Below are 20,453 nucleotides of genomic sequence, written 5' to 3'. Positions count from 1 at the left end.
GTTGAGAAGTAGTGTCAAACCCGTGTTCCCTCCAAAGAGGATAGCTTCCAAAAATTCCTTTTACAGTTATTGAGTCACTGTTCTGTTTTCAGTGCTTTCAGTTTCATATTACTCTAAATCTGTTACAGAGGTTGCTTCACTTCTTCTGTCTGGTCTCTACAGGCAATCAGGCAAGCCCCATGACATTGGGTGGGTGAAATAAAAGTCTAACCATCTAGTGAGAGACAGAGAAGTTACAGAACCACTCCACCTGAACTGAGAAGAAAACAGGTAAGAACTCTACTTTTTCCTCAAAGCAGCTTTGTCTCCAGTGCTAAAGCAGCATTGCTCTGGGAAAAGAAGCCCATGTTAAGATTAGTGCAGGGGTGGGAAGGGATTTTTAAGGGTTAGTTAGTTTTCTAAAAAATGACCAGCATTAAAATAGGTTGCAGCTGAGCCTAATGTGGGACACGAGGTCAGATGAAATCCTGGTGTTATCAGGTGGCAGCACATCCCTGGGTCATTACTGTGCTTGTGTAGAATTAGGCACCAGGGACATGGAGCTAAACTAAGATATTGAAATGCATTAGGATTGTCTTTCTCTTTGCTGATGTTGTCTGTGTTGACTGGGGACACAATTAAATTACCATTGTCTTTGATACAACTTGCTCAATACTGATGTGACTGCAGCTAAGAAACTGAAAGGGCGACAAATATGTTATTTTCATGAGAAGGAAAGAATAGTAAATGAGATGCAGTGGAATCAGCTACATGACACTGTTAAAGACAAAGAAAATAACTGAAACCCAAAGTGAAAGATGTAGATTCATGAAAATACCATACTCTTCAGTCCTACATTTGAACTTTGTTTCAAAGTGGACTTCTTCTTTTAGAAATAGCACAAGTTCACTAGATCCAATTTCTTGGTGTCAACTCACTCCTTACCCCTTAGGAGCAGAATTCAGCCCCATTACTTTACTAAAAAGCTTCCTCTTTAAAGAATCTACTGTGGTGCAGCACTGAAGGCACCACCTTTGTTTACTTTGCCCTCTCTGTGCTCTCAAGAAGTTTTGATCTTGCCTTTTGGAAACTCTTCCTCTGAATTCCTTGGCTTGGCATTAGCTTATTCATCACCTACCTTGTCTGACACCTCTCTCTTCTTTTCAGCTTCCCCTCCCCTTTTCCATCCCCATCCCCTCCTCTTTACCCCTACTCCTCTTCCTCCTCTACCTGTTTCTACTTCTCCTCTACAAAATGGAAAAAAAGAAGAAAACAGAAAACCTGGAAGTGCATGGCTGGAAATATAGATATTTTCTTTCAACAACTTTCTTCTTTAGTTCTCCTGATCCGTCTCCTGAGCTTTTAATCTTTATTTCATTGTCTTTTGTTCCCTTACACACACACACACACACACACACACATATACACACACACACGTACAAATACGATTTTTAGCAACATGCAGTATTTGCAGATGTGCACTTTACCCCCACTTAGTTGGAGGCTAATTTATTTTGAAGCTAATAAATTTTAAGTTTCAGAGCCCCTTGCTTCCACAAGCCCATACCAAGGGTCCCTAGCCATGTGTTTCACAAGGTCACATATTTTTATAAAATTTGCCAAAGTAAGTTCCACTTCTAGAATAGCAGTGTGAGAAGTTCTGTGGACACTTATCCCAGTAAAAATAAGGATAACTAGTGAGAAAAAACACATTTCAAATCACTGGAAATTGTTCAGAGACATATATCAAGTGACGAACATTTATTCGTGAAATTCTTTATTCATAGTAAGAATTAGTGAATAAATAAATAAATATTGTATTTCTCACACATAGCCAGGATGTACAACGAATCTCTCTGAATCTTATTCTATTTTACATTTAATGTCTAGTATAAATTTTTAAATGAAAGTCCAAAATAAAAGTTTTCCATGGTAAACTAAATGGAAGATTTTGTTCATGAGGGTGGTTGAATGTTGATAAATCACTGTCATATCAATATTTTTTAATGGACTACTTTGATAATACTTCCGTAACTTTCTAAAATGTCTTTCCCTCATCTATCTCACTGTTGACACAAAACTAGGTCATGTTGGGGGATTTTATGATTCCTCCTTCTGAATGCAAAATAACCTTGCGAAAGCTCTTGATCTGCTTAGACCAGAAATTCTAATTCATCCCATCTCTTCCCCTGCAGACAAGGGAACATGGCCTCAGAGATCCACATGTCAGGCCCAGAGTGCCTCATCGAGAACACTAATGGGCGACTGTTGGTTAATCCGAGAGCTCTGAAGATCCTGTCTGCCATTCAGCAGCCCGTTGTGGTGGTGGCTATCGTGGGCCTCTACCGCACCGGCAAATCCTACCTGATGAACAAGCTGGCTGGGAAGAACAAGGGTGAGTGGCACTAGCAAAGCCCAGCCGAGTCCCTTCTGCCCACCCACACTCCCAGCGTGCAGAACAGTGATGTGAGGAGAGGAAGTTAGAGACCTGGGAGGAATATTGAAAGCTAACTTTCAATACAGTGATGGGCTTCTTACACTTACTCTGTGCTGGAAGATAAGAGTCAACTCTTTCTCACCACTTTGCCTTAATTTTCTCTTTAAAGTATAAATATGCCTTTCTGGAAGGAGTAAGGTAGTAATAAAGAAAATTAATGCAGATAATAATAAACAATAAAACATTTACTAAAATGTATGTGGATTAACATCAAGCTTATACTGATCTTTAAGGTAAAATAAATATTTCAGTTTGTACTGAATGTTCTAATTTCTCTCTTTTTCTGGTTGCAATTAAGATCAATACTGATTATGTTTTCATTTGTCTCTTTAAACCTTGATTTTGTTAACTATTATCTCAATTTCAAGATCCATCTGCTACTAAAACTCCACCCTTTCTTAACCCCATGCCCCCTTGCAGGTTTTTCTCTGGGCTCCACGGTACAATCTCACACGAAGGGCATCTGGATGTGGTGTGTGCCTCATCCCAAGAAGCCAGACCATACTCTAGTTCTGCTTGATACTGAGGGCCTGGGGGATGTGGAGAAGGTAAGGACTGAGGATTCAAATTTGGACTAAGCCCCTCATGTCTGAATATTCTCTACACTATTTAATTTTTCTTTAAATAAGACCTTGCACTTAACCACGTTTTTTCATTTCTGTTTACATGCCATGAGACCCAGTTTAGCAATGAGGGGTCAGGAAAATATTCATAAGGCAGAATCCTAGAAGAAGAGCATAGTGGTCAGTTGACAGTATTCTAATTTTTAAAAGGCTGTAAGCTAAGCCAGTTAACCCAGATGCATAAAGGGAATACAAATAAATTCAACATAATGAATCTTATCCTGCGAAGAACTTTAGTTAAGGATTTAGGTTCTGAAGTCCCATACCCTTGGCTTTAAATTTAAAGTCTGTCAGTAATTCAATGATCTTAGCAAATTATTTGATCTCTTTTAACCTCAGCTTTCTGATCTGTAAAACAGATGTAATAGATCTACATTTGCCTCATAGTATTGTTTTGAATACTTAAAAGATAAGTAATGGAAAGTGTTAGGTGCACAACAGTTGCTCAGTGAGATAGATACATGTATTATTACCCTTATATTAAGACAATTGTTCTGTAAAAATAAAGAGAAAAGTTTACATTTAAATTATATTTAAGGCCTTAGAATGCCCACAAGCAATGACTATTTGTTTGCAATTATCTACCAATGATTATAAGACGGTCTAGTGAGAATCAGGGTAAACCAAAAACACTAATCAGAAAACTATTCAAAGTTCAAGTCCTACTAACAATCATTTTTGCTTGGATTTGGTTTCCTCTTATAGGGTGTTAGTCTAAAAAAACTCTCATTAAATGAGCATCCTTTTACTACTGCTGATCTGAAAAGTGCCATGAGAATGAAAAATAATCCTGGTCCAAATGTACTCTGATTTCCAGGGTGACAACCAGAATGACTCCTGGATCTTTGCCCTAGCAATACTCCTGAGCAGCACTTTTGTGTACAATAGTATGGGAACCATCAACCAGCAGGCCATGGACCAACTTCAGTATCCTTTTCAGGTTCAAACCAGCATCAAAGTCAGAGGGGAGACCAGTATTAATAAAACAGCTGCCTAACTGTGAGTCCTTGTGAATCAAGCACAAAAAGGGAAACATAAAAAATAATTCAAGGGCAGGGGGAAAATCCTACGTATCAATACCTACTGAAGAATTGATACTTGGGTTAAGAACAAAGGCGAAACAAGGGTTTTGTATATGTAACTAATATAGGGTGGTGGGCACTGTTCTTTTATGCCAGTTTTCCTTAATTTGCTGCTCAGCTATGTGACGGAGCTCACAGATAGAATCAGGGCAAAAGTCTCACCTGAAGTGGATGGGGTTGAGGATTCAGCTGACTTTGTGAGCTTCTTTCCAGACTTTGTATGGACACTGAGGGATTTCTCCCTCGACTTGGAGGCAGATGGACAATCCATCACAGCAGACGAGTACCTGGAGAATTCACTCAAGCTTAAGAAAGGTAAAGGGAACTTAGAATTGGTAAATGGGATGACAAAACACTAAAAACTATCGTTCTTTAGTTTTCTATCAACAGTTTTCTTATATTTATAGTTTCTATTTCTTTTCGGGGTGATTACTAAAAATTAACACTTGTTTACTATCTGAATTAATAGATTTGATTTTATTTACTCCCTGTTTTAAGAACAGGTTTCATTTCTTTCACGTTTCCCTGTGCTGTGATTAGACTTACATTATATCCCTGCTTAGGGCTTGTGGTGCTGTAATTAACCAAAGAATATGGAGTAGAATAGGTAATTTATTTGAAGAAAATAAATAAAAGCATGAACCGTGCACTAGTCTAGGGGTTGGCAAAGGATGGCTCACAGGCAAATAATGTCCAATCCAGCCTGCCAGCTGATTTTGTAAATAAGGTTTTATTGGAATAATGCTATGCCCATTCATTTATAGACTGTCTATGGCTGCTTTCATGCTACAGTAGTAGAATTGAGTACTTGGAAAGGAGACCATCTGGCTTGCAAAGCCTAAAATATTTACTGTTTGGCCCTTTACATAAAAAGTTTGCAAGCCCCTATATTAGGCAAATTCTTTTTGTCTTCTTCCAGGTACCAGTCAAAAAGATAAAAATTTTAATCTGCCTCGACTCTGTATCCGGAAGTTCTTCCCAAAGAAGAAATGCTTTATCTTCGATCGGCCCACTAATAGGAAGAAACTGGGCCAGCTTGAGAAACTGTGTGATGATGAGCTGGACTCCGAATTTGTGCAACAAGCTGCAGTCTTCTGTTCCTACATCTTTAGAAATTCCAAAACTAAAACCCTTTCAGGAGGCATCAAGGTCAATGGACCTCGTGAGTCCTCTTCCCAGTCTTTACTCTCACTGTTAAGACTAAAAGATGGTGTAATAACATCCACCTAGCTTCGGCTTTGAAAAATGCACATCTACTGCTATTATTGTGTTAAGTTCTAGATGGCACCAACTCTTCTAACAGGTTTTATTAGTCACATTTCTTAGGTGAGGAAAGATAGAAAAGGCCAAAGGAAAATAGCTCTAAAAGCTTAAAACAGTCCTAGTAAACTGGACCTGCCCTGTCCAATATGGTTGTCACTAGATAAGTGCAGCTATCTAAATTTAAATGTAAACTAATTAAAATTAAAGAAATTTAACATTCTGGTCACACAGCTGTGTCTCAAGGGCTCACACTCCACATGTCTAGTGGCTACCACACTGGACAGCACATATAGAATACTTCCATCATCACAGAAAGTTCTTCTGGACAATGCTCTGCTAGAATAAACAAAATGGAGGACTCCTTTTGATTTGTTCCACAAATATTAATCGAATGTTTCCCACGGACCTACCAGGGCTGATGATACAGACATAAATGAGAGAGATATGGTTTCTGTCCTAACAATGCTTGGGGGTGAAGTAAATGTACTCAATAAACACAGGCCTAGGCTATCTAGAACAGAGGTTCTCAACCTTTGATGTGCGTATGTACCACCTGAGGCTCTTGCCAGAGACGAGGGTCTAAGTCAGTTGAACTGGGGCAGAGGCTGAGAGTCTGCACTTTTAGCCAGTTTTCAGGTGATACTGAGGACATTGATGCTGTAAGGCAAATGGTTGGTAATAGACATCATCAGAATTGCATGGAATAGAAAGTTTCCTCACTCCTCCTACAATAAACATCATCATTTGTTCTCTATTTGTAGGTCTAGAGACCCTGGTGCAGACCTATGTCAATGCCATCAATAGCGGGGATCTGCCCTGCATGGAGAATGCAGTCCTGGCCTTGGCCGAGATCGAGAACGCAGCTGCAGTGAAAAAGGCCATTGCCCACTATGACCAGCAGATGGGCCAGAAGCTGCAGCTGCCCACGGAAACCCTCCAGGAGCTGCTGGACCTGCACAGGACTATTGAGAAGGAGGCCATTGAAGTCTTCATGAGGAGATCCTTGAAAGATACAGACCATTTATTTCAAAAGGAATTAGCGGTAATTTTTTTCTTAAGTTTATACAGATTAGGCTCTAGAAAATGAAATGGGTGCTTATTTTGAGAAAAGCAATTTTTACTAGACTTTTAAATGGTGACAAACACTATTTGTTATTATCATAAGAGGAAACAATTTTATTATGATATACTTTATTATGGTGCATTGAAACTTTTTTCTTTCATGAATAAACTAATATTCTTCCCTATAATTTCATTACATACATATAAGTAACAATCAGAGCTTCTAATCAAATTACATGCTCATTGTTATCAGGCTGATTGGATATTTTGGCCAAAAGCAAAGAAAATTTTAGCCTTAGTTATCATGAGCAGGCTTATGCTGAACCACATTTATTGCATATGCAATCACTGGTCCAGTTTGAAAAGCAGGAGTTTAGCTCCAAAGGTGTAGTATATAGCTAGTAATCTCTGCTCCGAAGATCACCCCCATGGTGAAAGGGACCTTTGTAGAAAGTCAGGATCAGCAGGAAGGATATGGTGTTGCTGAGTGTCTGTAAGTTCTTCTAGGGGGGTCACAGACCTTTTATATTTTTATTTTTTTGAGAAGACTTTCCAGAAATTCTGAGGTCAATTTAACATCTTTTCACTATTCTTTTTACTTCCTATTTTTTACATTAAAGGCCCAGCTAGACAAAAAGCGAGATGACTTTTGTAACAAGAATCTTAAAGCATCATCAGATCATTGCTCAGCTTTACTTAAGGATATTTTCAGTCCTCTAGAAGAAGGTGTGAAAGAAGGGATTTATTCTAAACCAGGAGGCTATCGCCTCTTCATTGAAAAGATACAAGAGCTGAAGAAAAAGTATCTTCAGGAGCCCAGGAAGGGAATACAGGTAACCAAAATTGATTCTGGGAAGCTGCTGACGTGTTCCTTGAAACAACATGACCAAGCGTATTGCACACAGATGTGCAATTACAGGACCGACAGCATTCATGCTCTCATCTAATAAACACATACAGGGAGCCTGTTATACCAGATATATCCTATGTGCTCATCCAAAAGAGTGCACTCAATTAACAACTGAGTTACACATTGGATTATCAGATGTATCCAAAATTTCAAATAATGTCATCATTTATCTCTCTGCATGGCCCTCCCCTCAACCTCACACTTCGCTCCCTCCATCCCTTTTTCTGATCTGCTTTCTCAATGATGGCTTCATTCTCCAACAAGTTCACCCCATATGAGACCACGGTACCAACAGCTCCAAAATTAGAGCCCTCAGTCTAAAAGAACAGAGAATCACTATTTATATCTATATCAATCTCTTATAAAGGATTCTGCTCAAGAAGCTGTCATGCTTGGCCAGCCTGGCGCATGTGCTCACCCCAGTGACAGGGAATCTTGACTACCAGGCATGCCAGGACCTAGAGGAGCAATTCCTAGAGGGAAAGATGGTGGGCAAATAGGAATAAGTGCTTACAGCCATTTCCTATTACTAACCCCATTTTTTTCTGGGTCCTAGGCTGAAGAAATTCTTCAGGAATATTTGAAGTCCAAGGAGTCTGTGAGTGGTGCAATTCTACAGACAGACCAGACTCTCTCAGAGAAGGAAAAGTTGATTGAAGGTGAGGAGCGAGTCAAGAGACTAGACAGCCTTGAAAGCGCTTAAAAGTTCTAATTAATTCGGCTGGGTGAACCCAGGATCCTTAAACTATAGCAAGATGAGAAAAGATGCCTCTTACTCACTAAAGTCATTCTTGAGTAGGGCATACACAGTCAGTAGCAACAGTGACAGGTTAAGTGTACATGGAAGAAAGAAGCAACATGGTCACCCACATTCATTTTTCTTTTTCCTTTTCCTCCTGACAGTGGAACGTGTGAAAGCTGAATCTGCACAGGCTGCTGCAAAAATGCTGGAGGAAATGCAAATAAAGAATCAGCAGATGATGGAACAGAAAGAAAAGAGTTATCAGGAACATGTGCAACAACTGACTAAGAAGATGGAGAGGGACAGGGCCCAGTTGCTGGAAGAGCAAGAGAGAACTCTCTCTCTCAAACTTCAGGTATTTAATTGCATCACCTTGAGGTTCCTGTTATTCTGTTTTCTCTCCACACTCCCTGTTCACAAACTTGGCATGGTAGTGAAAACACGAAGCCCAGAAAAGGACCTTGCTTGCCCACTTGTACTTTTCAATCCCTATCTGCCAGCCTGAACTGGCCCCTACAATGTCTGGTTGTTAAAAGATTTTATTTGCAGTTATGCCACACCCAGTCCATTATCACTATATCTGCCAATCATGGTAGCTATTATCTGCTAGACATTATAAAAAAGTCTTATCCATATCTCTTACTTAGTACTATACGAAGCAAGAGCTGCTATGTCCGTATTACTTAGGAGACGAAACAGAGGTTCAGACAAGACTAAATAATTTTTATAGGGCCACAATGCTTGGGAAGATATCTGAACAGTCTTCACCAGTTAGAGGAATCCATGAATTTTTCTTCTGTCACAGCTTTTAGCTCTAAGAGAACCTTCATAAGCAGAAGGACTCAACTCTCACACCATTGTGTCAGTCTATCACTCCTACCTGTTTTCTTTGTCCTGCTCCTAGTATGTGTTGAGTTGGGAATTATGTGCAGAAATCCAGTATGGTCTGTCTGGGGCCCTGATTCCCTTACCTGTATTTTGCTCCCCCTGCCACCAAGTTGTGGAAGCTTAGATCAAATTACCTGATCTGAGATTCAGATACTGCATCAGATTTTGAAAATTCTTCATTTATTGTGTGTGTGTTGTGTGTGTGTGCATAAAAAAATCATAACGCATAGATAAGATCTGAAGCCAAACATTTCATTAAGATTGCCGACAAAGGTTGTGTACAATTAATGGAACAAAAAAATTAATACTGGTAATTTAGGTTCATCAACATATTGGGAGATATGTTTTTTAATCTTTCTTGACTCAAGGAGACTCAGAAAAAGTAATCACAGAGCTAGAAGGCCCAAGAGAAAGTATAATGAAATTAATGGTAGAGAAAATTTCAAGAAGAAATTAAATATTTTTAAAAGAATCTATGAATGTGGAAACTAGATAGAAGTTAGGGATTTACTTAATGTGACACGTTATTCAGTCTCCATTTGTACTTTTTTAGGAACAGGCCCGACTACTACAGGAAGGATTCCAAGAAGAGAACAGACGACTTCATAATGAAATACAGAATCTCCAGAAGAAGATGAACAAACCAAGGCAGCAATGTTGCCTAAGCTAAAGAACTAAAAAATAGAGCTTTCCTGGTCACTCTTATCAGAGGCATTACTCAAGCAGTTTAAAATTAAGAAAAATGTCACCACACTTGATAATATTTAGATTTCACAGTTTTATTACACTAAATATTTGCAAAGACATGCAGTACTATAATTGAAATCATGTCCATCTTCCTCACAATATTGTAAACTGTGTAACAAGATGCATTTTACCTCTGTGCCAACCCAGGAGGTATCATAACCTGGTACCACCCAGGAGCTTCTTCTTCCAGATGACTATGAGTTAGACAAGTGGATACTGAGCAAAGTCTTAGGTTAAAGTCTTGGGACATAGTTGGTCATGGGTTTGGCCAAGTGCACCACAAGTTCCAATATCAGGGACAACCATTCTAGCTTCTTAGTGAAGACAGTATACAGTGTCCCATTGTTTCAAGACTGCATATTCTGTCAGCAATGATGTGATTCCTGGACACTGGGAATGGGCAATGCTTACTGGTGAATTCCAAGCTAAAGCAAATCACCTTATATAGTGATCTAGAATCTCTACAGAATTTCCATAGGAAGATGGAAGAAACCATTAGCATGAGTATGAGTTGGATCATAAATAAATGGGCTAAAGAAGGAAACTTTCCCTTCTTGCTCAGTTCAACCAGATTATAACTTTAATGGGACTCTTTAGATCTTTAGGTAAGTGACCCTGGACTAAACATAGTAACATGATGACAATTATACATTGTGTGTTTGTAGCAATTTATAATTTGCAAAGATGAACTTGAAATGATGACTGATAATGTGTTAGAAAACTGAGCTAAATTAATTATTAGATCATTTATAACCCTAGAGTTTAGGCTATCTTTTCCCAATTCTTAAGAGTCATACTTGAAAGCCTGCTTATTTTCCCCCAAGAGAATATGGGTTGTTTTTTACTTTTTTGACCAGTAAAGTAATGCTCTTGATATTACTTAGTATAGACTTTATCATAACTGTCAAAAGTCTTAAAGCAATTGAGAATTATTTTCAATCTGGAAATAAATTATGCATCACTGAACTTTACATTTCTGATTTTTTAAAGTTTTTCACCAAAAAAATAAGGTTCTAGTTTATATAGCCAAGGTTGGCTAACTTTTCTGTACAAGATGGGATAGTAACTATTCATGGCTTTGTGAGCCATATGGTCTCTGACTCAACTACTCAACTCTGCCATAAAGCAGCCATTGATGATACATAAATGGGTGGGCATGGCCATGTTCCCAGAATACATTGTTTTCAAAAACAGGTGGCACTCAGAAGCCACAGTTTGCAGACCCTTGCTTTATATAATAGAAACAACTCTCAGAATGGAAGAAAATATTTGCAAACGAAGCAACTGACAAAAGATTAATCTCCAAAATATACAAGCAGCTCATGCAGCTCAATATCAAAAAAACAAACTACCTAATCCAAAAATGGGCAGAAGACCTAAATAGACATTTCTGCAAAGAAGATATACAGATTGCCAACAAACACATGAAAGGATGCTCAACATCACTAACCATTAGAGAAATGCAAATCAAAACCACAGTGAGGTATCACCTCACACCAGTCAGAATGGCCATCATCAAAAAATCTACAAACAATAAATGCTGGAGAGGGTGTGGAGAAAACGGAACCCTCCTGCAGTGTTGGTGGGAATGTAAATTGATACTGCCACTATGGAGAACAGTATGGAGGTTCCTTAAAAAACTAAAAATAGAACCACCATATGACCCAGCAATCTCACTACTGGGCATTATACCCTGAGAAAACCATAATTCAAAAAGAGACATGTGCTACAATGCTCATTATTAATAGTTCATTATAAATAGTTCAAGGCACTATTTACAATAGCCAGGACATGGAAGCAACCTAAATGTCCATCAACAGATGAATGGATAAAGAAAATTTGATATATATATATATATATATATATATATATATATATATATATATATACACAATGGAATATTACTCAGCCATAAAAAGGGATGAAACTGAGTCATTTGTAGTGAGGTGGATGGACCTAGAGTCTGTCATACAGAGTGAAGTTAGTCAGAAAGAGAAAAACAAATACCATATATTAACGCATATATATGGAATCTAGGAAAATGGTACTGATGAACCTAGTGGCAGGGCAGGAATAGAGATACAGATGTAGGTAATGGACTTGAGGACACATGGGGGGAAGGGGAGGCTGGAAGAAGTGAGAGAGTAACATTGACATGTATATACTACCATGTGTAAAATAGATAGCTAGTGGGAAGCTGCTGCATAGCACAGGGAGATCAGCTCAGTGCTTTGTGACGACCTAGATGGGTGGGATAGGGAGGGTGGGAGGGAAACGCAAGAGGGAGGGGATATGGGGATATATGTATACATATAGCTGATTCACTTTGTTATACAGCAGAAAATAACACAACATTTTAAAGCAATTATAATCCAATAAAGATGTAAATAAATAAATAAGTAAGATTTAAAAAGTACAATGAGATATCATTTCTTACCTATTAGATGGTTACTGTTTTTTAAAAACCTGACAAGATTACAAGTGTTGGCGAGGATGTGGTGAAATTTTAACCCTCAAACACTGTTAGTAGGAATGTAAAATGGTGCATCAGCTATGGAGATAGTGTGGGCATTCCTCACAAAAATTAAAAATAGAACTACTGTATGTTCCAACAATCCCACTTCTGGGTATATATGCAAAAGAGTTTAAATCAGGATCTCAAAGAGATATCTGCATTCTCACTTTCATTGTAGCGTTATTCACAACAGCCAAGATATAGAAACAACCTAAGTGTCCATCAACAGATTATTGGATAAAGAAAATGTGATAGATACATACAAGGAATATTATTCAGCCTTAATTAGGAAGGAAAGTTTGCCATTTGCAACGTGAATAAACCTGGAGGACATTATGCTAAGTGAAATAAACCAGTTACAAAAGGACAAATACTTTATGAATTCACTTATATGAGGTATCTAAAATCATCAAACTCATAGAAACAGAGAATATAATAGTGGTAGGCAGGGAGTTGGGGAAGGGGTGAGAATGGGAACTTATTGTCCAAAGGGTATAAAGTTTCAGTTATGCTAGATGAATAAGTTCTTGAGATCTGCTGTGCAACATAATGCCTATAGTTACAAGTATGCTATTGTGCATTTTAAATGTGTTAAGAGAGTAGAACACATTTTTAGTGTTCTTACGGCAAACAAAAAGGGAGGTGGGGGGAGGTTATGGGAGGTGTTGGAAATGTCAACTACCTGGATTGTAGAGATGGTATCATGTGTGTTTGCATATGTGCAAACTCATCAAATTTTACATTAAATGTATGTAGCTCTTTGTATGTCCATTATACCTCAATAAAACCATTTAAAAACTTTTGGAAAACAATTCTACAAGCCAGATGGTCCCTTATGAATGGTGAATTTTATCAAGCATTTAAAGAAAAAAATGACACCAAGTCAAAATGGAAGAGGAAAGATTTCCTGACTCATTCTACAAGGGAAGCATTATTCTGATACCACAATCAGACAAAAACAGTACAAAAAACAGAAAACTACAGACCATTATTCTCATGAAAATATATGCAAAAATCCTCAACAAAATATTAGCAAGTCAAATCCAGCAATATATAAACATAATGCATCTCGACCAAGTGGGGTTCCTTCTGTGAATGCAAGAATAGTTAAAAAATCAATTAATGCAAGTCGCCCTACTAAAAGTCTGAAGAAAGAAAACCACTTAATCATATAAATAGATGCAGAAAAACCTTGACAAAACACCTATCATGATAAAACTCCCAGCAAACTAGAGTAAAAATGAACTTCTTCAAGCTGATAAAAGGCATCTATAAAAAACCTATAGCTAACATCATATTTAATGATCAAAAACTGAGTGCTTGGCCCCTACTAAAGGAAAAAGCAAGGATGTCTGCTCTCACCAGTCTAGTTCAAAGTTATACTGAAAGTCTTAGCATAATATAGCAAGAAAAAGAAATAAAAGGCATATAGATCAGAAAGGATAAAATAAAATGTCCTTATTTTCAGACAACAAGATCATCCATATAGAAAGTCCCAGGAAATCTACCTCTTAGAACTAATAAGTGAGTTTAACAAGGTTGTAACCCACAAGATCAACACACAAAAAATCTACCTTCAATTGTATTTCTATATACAAGCAATGAACCACAGTAGACCAAAACTGAACAATTAATACCATTTACAATAGCTACCAAAAATGAATACTTAAGGCGTAAATCTAACAAAACATGTATAGATGTTGAAAACCAATCTAAGGCCAAGAGATTATAGGATAGATTCCATCTCCCTAGTGGTTTTCACAATGACCCTTCCACTCTCTAAAGAGTAGAAGGTTTAAGACGCTTTTTCTAGAGTTAACCCTGACAAAAGCATGTGCCTAACATTGGTTAAGTTCAAATGAGCTTAACCAATGGACTAGAAATACATCCATTGTTGCATTGGGCTTTTATCCAAACAGAAAGAGGAAAAAATATGGGCAGGAACTCAGAATGCCAAACAATTTGCCTATCATATACAAACACACATATCCCACTCTTCCCATCCACTGGGAGGTCCTTGACAGAGAGTCAGTCATAGAACACAAGACAGGCAAACTCACCCAGTTTTTATTGTGGAGATTTTTTTCCAACCTAACACCAAAACGATCCCCCTATTAAGTTAAATGAGACTACCTGGAAATCAGGAATTGCTCAGACTAAAGGGATTCATCTATTCAAAAGATTTGTACTCTGCCAAGGACTGAGAAACACAGTTGAAGTCTCTCTCTTAAGGAGCTAACAGTCTAATGGTGAATACAGATATTAAACAGATAAATGCAGGAAGTTAAATACCCAGGAAACTGAGGGGAGAGGATTTCTATGATTTAGGAAGGAGTTGATCTAACCCACCTATACCAAGATATCTTGAGACGATGCCTTAATATGTCTTAACCATGTTTCCCCTTATCAATCAATTGGTAGGAAAAAAATCCAAATTGGGAGGGAGAAATAGGAAGAGAGACAAACTGAGGAAACAAAGGGTCTATCACCTGGCCCCAAAACATAACATGATAATAGTGTATCATGCACTCAGCTTCTCTTTTTCAGGCGATTGGTGAAAGAAATGAAGAGAGCAATGAGCTCCATCTAGTGGCCAATACAAGTATTTTAATTTTTCTTCACAGTATTTTATCACTACCTGATATCACCTAAATTTGTTCATATTTATTGCCTGTCTCCCTCAGTAGAATATAAGCTCCACGTGGGCAGAAACTTTCTCTGTTTTGTTCATCATGGAATCAGCAGGATCTAGAAGGCCGTCAGGCACATAGTAAACCCTCCATACAATAAGTATTTTTAAACACATGAATGACTATCTTATATACAGCATTTACCATCCCAACCTCATTCCTGATGCTTTTCCCTGAAAGTTTACCATTTGATTATCTAAAGTCATATTGAATGTTTCTAGAATTTGATAGTTATTTGTATTCTTGTACTATTTAGAAAGGAATCTTCTCCTTTCTCCCCACAAAGGATTTCGTCATTATCCCTTCTTTAGAGACCTAGAGAACCTAGTGTCAATTTATGTTCCTGCCACTGCTTTGGGGATCTACCTGGCATAAAGTATGCAGTACTGACTTTGGACCAGCAGCAGTGCCAAAAGGACACTGCACACCACAACAAATTGAGGGAGCAAAGGTCAGTAGCCATAGAGATCCTCCAGGAGCTGAGAACCTGCCTAGAGGGCTCTGAAAGCTGAAAAGCTCCAGTGTGAGCCACGAATTCCAGAGGTACGAATTCCAGAGGTAAAGTCAGAATGATAAAGGAACACAACACCTTCCTGAGAAGAGCAATTTCTACCAGGTTCTAAGGCAGTGATACTTACTTGTGTAGCAGCATTTTTTAACACACATTAGCCAGAAGCCACAACCTAATCCATGTTTTGGAGGGCATAGTACTTGTCAGTGTTTCCACAGCACAATTTTTATTGTTATATGTTACATATGGAACCCATTTTTTGAATTTTTTCTAACCAACTGATTTGTAAAGTCAAAATTCATTTTCTCTTTTAAAAAATTGTTCAAAGACTGTGAAGCCTTTCTCATATTGAGTAACCAATAATAACAGTTGAATTGGTATAAATCCAGCCAAATGTGTATGTGAAAAGATACACAGGCAGGCGAACAGATCGATAAATAGATACACAGTTACGCTGGGCAACCTTTCTGTGGGCAAATGAACAATTTCTACTACAGTTTTTGAAATATTTAAGCTAAGGTTTGTACAGCTATAATTACCTGGCTGAAAAGCATTAATTTACAGTAATAATACATATGCATACTCAAAATATTCCATTTTAAATAGCTACATGAGGCTGAAAACTAAACATAACTTTTTTTTTATACAGCAGGTTCTTATTAGTTACCTATTTTATACATATTAGTGTATATATGTCAATCCCAATCTCCCAATTCATCCCACCACCACCACCCCCAGCCCCACTTTCCCCCCTTGGTGTCCATATGTTTGTTCTCTACATCTGTGTCTCTATTTCCACCTTGCAAACCAGTTCATCTGTGCCATTTTTCTACATTCCACATATATGTGTTACTATATGATATTTGTTTTTCTCTTTCTGACCTACTTCACTCTGTATGACAGTCTCTAGGTCCATCCACGTCTCTACAAAAGACTCAATTTTGTTCCTTTTTATGGCTGAGTAATATGCCACTGTATATATGTACCACATCTTCTTTATCCATTCGTCTGTTGATGGGGATTTAGGTTGATTCCATGACCTGGCTATTGTAAATAGTGCTGCAATGAACATTGGGGTGCATGTGTCTTTTTGAATTATGGTTTTCTCAGGGTATATGCCCAGTAGTGGGATTGCTGGGTCATATGGTAATTCTATTTTTAGTTTTCTAAGGAAGCTCCATATTGTTCTCCATAGTGGCTGTATCAATTTACATTCCCACCAACAGTACAAGAGGGTTCCCCTTCCGCCAGACCCTCTCCAGCATGTGTTGTTTGTAGATTTTCTGATGATGACCATTCTAACTGGTGTGAGGCAATACCTCATTGTAGTTTTGATTTACATTTCTCTAATAATTAGTGATGCTGAGCAGCTTTTCATGTGTCTCTTGGCCATATGTATGTCTTCTTTGGAGAGAAGTCTATTTAGGTCTTCTGCCCATTTTTTGATTGGATTGTTTTTTTTAATATTGAGCTGCATGAGCTGTTTATATATTTGGGAGATTAATCCTTTGTCCATTGATTTGTTTCCAAATATTTTCTCCCATTCTGAGGGTTGTCTTTTCATTTTGTTTATAGTTTCCTTTGCTGTGCAAAAGCTTTTAAGTTTCATTAGGTCCCATTTGTTTATTTTTGTTTTCATTTCCATTACTCTAGGAGGTGGGTCAAAAACGATCTTGCTGTGATTTATGCCAAAGAGTGTTCTTCCTAAGTTTTCCTCTAAGAGTTTTATAGTGTCCGGTCTTATATTTAGGTCTTTAATCCATTTTGAGTTTATTTTTGTGTATGGTATTAGGGAGTGTTCTAATTTCATTCTTTTACATGTAGCTGTCCAGTTTTCCCAGCACCACTTATTGAAGACACTGTCTTTTCTCCATTGTATATCCTTGCCTCTTTGTCATAGATTAGTTGACCATAGGTGTGTGGGTTTACCTCTGGGCTTTCTATCCTGTTCCATTGATCTATATTTCTGTTTTTGTGCAAGTACCATGTTGTCTTTTTTTTTTTTTTTGTCAAATACGTTTATTTAATAATTCTTTTTTTTTTTTAAAACATCTTTATTGAAGTATAATTGCTTTACAATGGTGCGTTAGCTTCTGCTTTATAACTAAGTGAATCAGTTATACACATACAATATGTTCCCATATCTCTTCCCTCTTGCATCTCCCTCCCTCCCACCCTCCCCATCCCACCCCTCTAGGTGGTCACAAAGCACCGAGCTGATCTCCCTGTGCTATGTGGCTGCTTCCCACTAGCTATCTATTTTACGTTTGGTAGTGTATATATGTCCATGACACTCTCTTACCCTGTCACATCTCACCCCACCCCCTCCCCATATCCTCAAGTCCATTCTCTAGTAGGTCTGTGTCTTTATTCCCGTCTTGCCACTAGGTTCTTCATGGCCTTTTTTTTTTTTTTCCTTAGATTCCGTATATATGTGTTAGCATACTGTATTTGTTTTTCTCTTTCTGACTTACTTCACTCTGTATGACAGACTCTAACTCCATCCACCTCATTACAAATACCTCCATTTCATTTCTTTTTATGGCTGAGTAATATTCCATTGTATATATGTGCCACATCTTCTTTATCCATTCATCTGTCGATGGACATTTAGGTTGCTTCCATGTCCTGGCTATTGTAAATAGAGCTGCAATGAACATTTTGGTACATGACTCTTTTTGAACTATGGTTTTCTCAGGGTATATGCCCAGTAGTGGGATTGCTGGGTCGTATGGTAGTTCTATTTGTAGTTTTATAAGGAACCTCCATACTGTTCTCCATAGTGGCTGTATCAATTTACATTCCCACCAACAGTGCAAGAGTGTTCCCTTTCCTCCACACCCTCTCCAGCATTTATTGTTTGTAGATTTTTTGATGATGGCCATTCTGACCGGTGTGAGATGATATCTCATTGTAGTTTTGATTTGCATTTCTCTAATGATTAATGATGTTGAGCATTCTTTCACGTGTCTGTTGGCAATCTGTATATCTTCTTTGGAGAAATGTCTATTTAGGTCTTCTGCCCATTTTTGGATTGGGTTGTTGGTTTTTTTGTTACTGAGCTGCATGAGCTGCTTGTAAATCTTGGAGATTAATCCTTTGTCAGTTGCTTCATTTGCAAATATTTTCTCCCATTCTGATGGTTGTCTTTTGGTCTTGTTTATGGTTTCCTTTGCTGTGCAAAAGCTTTTAAGTTTCATTAGGTCCCATTTGTTTATTTGTGTTCTTATTTCCATTTCTCTGGGAGCTGGGTCAAAAAGAATCTTGCTGTGATGTATGTCATAGAGTGTTCTGCCTATGTTTTCCTCTAAGAGTTTGATAGTGTCTGGCCTTACACTTAGGTCTTTAATCCATTTTGAGTTTATTTTTGTGCATGGTGTCAGGGAGTGTTCTAATTTCATACTTTTACATGTACCTGTCCAATTTTCCCAGCACCACTTATTGAAGAGGCTGTCTTTTCTCCACTGTATATGCTTGCCTCCTTTTTCAAAGATAAGGTGACCATATGTGCATGGGTTTACCTCTGGGCTTTCTATCCTGTTCCATTGATCTATATTTCTGTTTTTGTGCCAGTACCAAGCTGTCTTGATTACTGTAGCTTTGTAATATAATCTGAAGTCAGGGAGCCTGATTCCTCCAGCTCCATATTTCGTTCTCAAGATTGCTTTGGCTATTCGGGGTCTTTTGTGTTTCCATACAAATTGTGAAATTTTTTGTTCTACTTCTGTGAAAAGTGCCATTGGTAGTTTGATAGGGATTGCATTGAATCTGTAGATTGCTTTGGGTAGTAGAGTCATTTTCACAATGTTGATTCTTCCAATCCAGGAACATGGTATATCTCTCCATCTATTTGTATCGTCTTTAATTTCTTTCATCAGTGTCTTATAATTTTCTGCATACAGGTCTTTTGTCTCCTTAGGTAGGTTTATTCCTAGATATTTTATTCTTTTTGTTGCAATGGTAAACGGGAGTGTTTTCTTAATTTCACTTTCAGATTTTTCGTCATTAGTGTATAGAAATGCAAGAGATTTCTGTGCATTAATTTTGTATCCTGCTACTTTACCAAATTCATTGATTAGCTCTAGGAGTTTTCTGGTAGCATCTTTAGGATTCTCTATGTATAGTATCATGTCATCTGCAAATAGTGACAGCTTTACTTCTTCTTTTCTGATTTGGATTCCTTTTATTTCTTTGTCTTCTCTGATTGCTGTGGCTAACACTTCCAAAACTATGTTGAATAATAGTGGTGAGAGTGGGCAACCTTGTCTTGTTCCTGATCTTAGTGGAAATGGTTTCAGTTTTTCACCACTGAGGACGATGTTGGCTGTGGGTTTGTCATATATGGCCTTTATTATGTTGAGGAAAGTTCCCTCTATGCCTACTTTCTGCAGGGCTTTTATCATAAATGGGTGTTGAATTTTGTCGAAAGCTTTCTCTGCATCTATTGAGATGATCATATGGTTTTTCTCCTTCAATTTCTTAATATGGTGTATCACATTGATTGATTTGTGTATATTGAAGAATCCTTGCATTCCTGGGATAAACCCCACTTGATCATGGTGTATGATCCTTTTAATGTGCTGTTGGATTCTGTTTGCTAGTATTTTGTTGAGGATTTTTGCATCTATGTTCATCAGTGATATTGGCCTGTAGTTTTCTTTCTTTGTGACATCTTTGTTTGGTTTTGGTATCAGGGTGATGGTGGCCTCGTAGAATGAGTTGGGGAGTGTTCCTCCCTCTGCAATATTTTGGAAGAGTTTGAGAAGGATAGGTGTTAGCTCTTCTCTAAATGTTTGATAGAATTCACCTGTTAAGCCATCTGGTCCTGGGCTTTTGTTTGTTGGAAGGTTTTTAATCACAGTTTCAATTTCAGTGCTTGTGATTGGTCTGTTCATATTTTCTATTTCTTCCTGGTTCAGTCACGGCAGGTTGTGCATTTCTAAG

General features: G+C 37.9%; 1 protein-coding gene across 1 annotated transcript; it reads left to right on the top strand.

Moving 5' to 3' along the window:
• Positions 1–141: 141 nt before the first annotated feature.
• On the top strand, positions 142–10,696 carry LOC118901826 (guanylate-binding protein 1-like). Its single transcript, XM_036865483.1, has 11 exons — positions 142–270; positions 2,175–2,374; positions 2,897–3,024; positions 3,917–4,026; positions 4,300–4,496; positions 5,101–5,343; positions 6,206–6,486; positions 7,127–7,339; positions 7,973–8,075; positions 8,320–8,513; positions 9,600–10,696. The coding sequence occupies exons 2-11, from the start codon at positions 2,185–2,187 to the stop codon at positions 9,714–9,716; spliced, it is 1,776 nt and encodes a 591-aa protein (XP_036721378.1). The 5' UTR covers positions 142–270; positions 2,175–2,184; the 3' UTR covers positions 9,717–10,696.
• The last annotated feature ends 9,757 nt before the right edge of the window (positions 10,697–20,453 follow it).

Source organism: Balaenoptera musculus, chromosome 1 (genome assembly GCF_009873245.2).
Source record: "Balaenoptera musculus isolate JJ_BM4_2016_0621 chromosome 1, mBalMus1.pri.v3, whole genome shotgun sequence".
Classification (NCBI taxonomy): domain Eukaryota; kingdom Metazoa; phylum Chordata; class Mammalia; order Artiodactyla; family Balaenopteridae; genus Balaenoptera; species Balaenoptera musculus.
The sequence above is the reverse complement of the archived record's forward strand: the minus strand, read 5'-3'. Positions and strand labels throughout refer to the sequence as shown.

Coding starts and splice junctions, on each gene's coding strand:
- LOC118901826 (XM_036865483.1), top strand. CDS start 2,185: ATGGCCTCAGAGATCCACATGTCAGGCCCAGAGTGCCTCATCGAGAAC. Junction 2,375..2,896: donor GCTGGCTGGGAAGAACAAGG/GTGAGTGGCACT, acceptor GCCCCCTTGCAG/GTTTTTCTCTGGGCTCCACG. Junction 3,025..3,916: donor GCCTGGGGGATGTGGAGAAG/GTAAGGACTGAG, acceptor TCTGATTTCCAG/GGTGACAACCAGAATGACTC.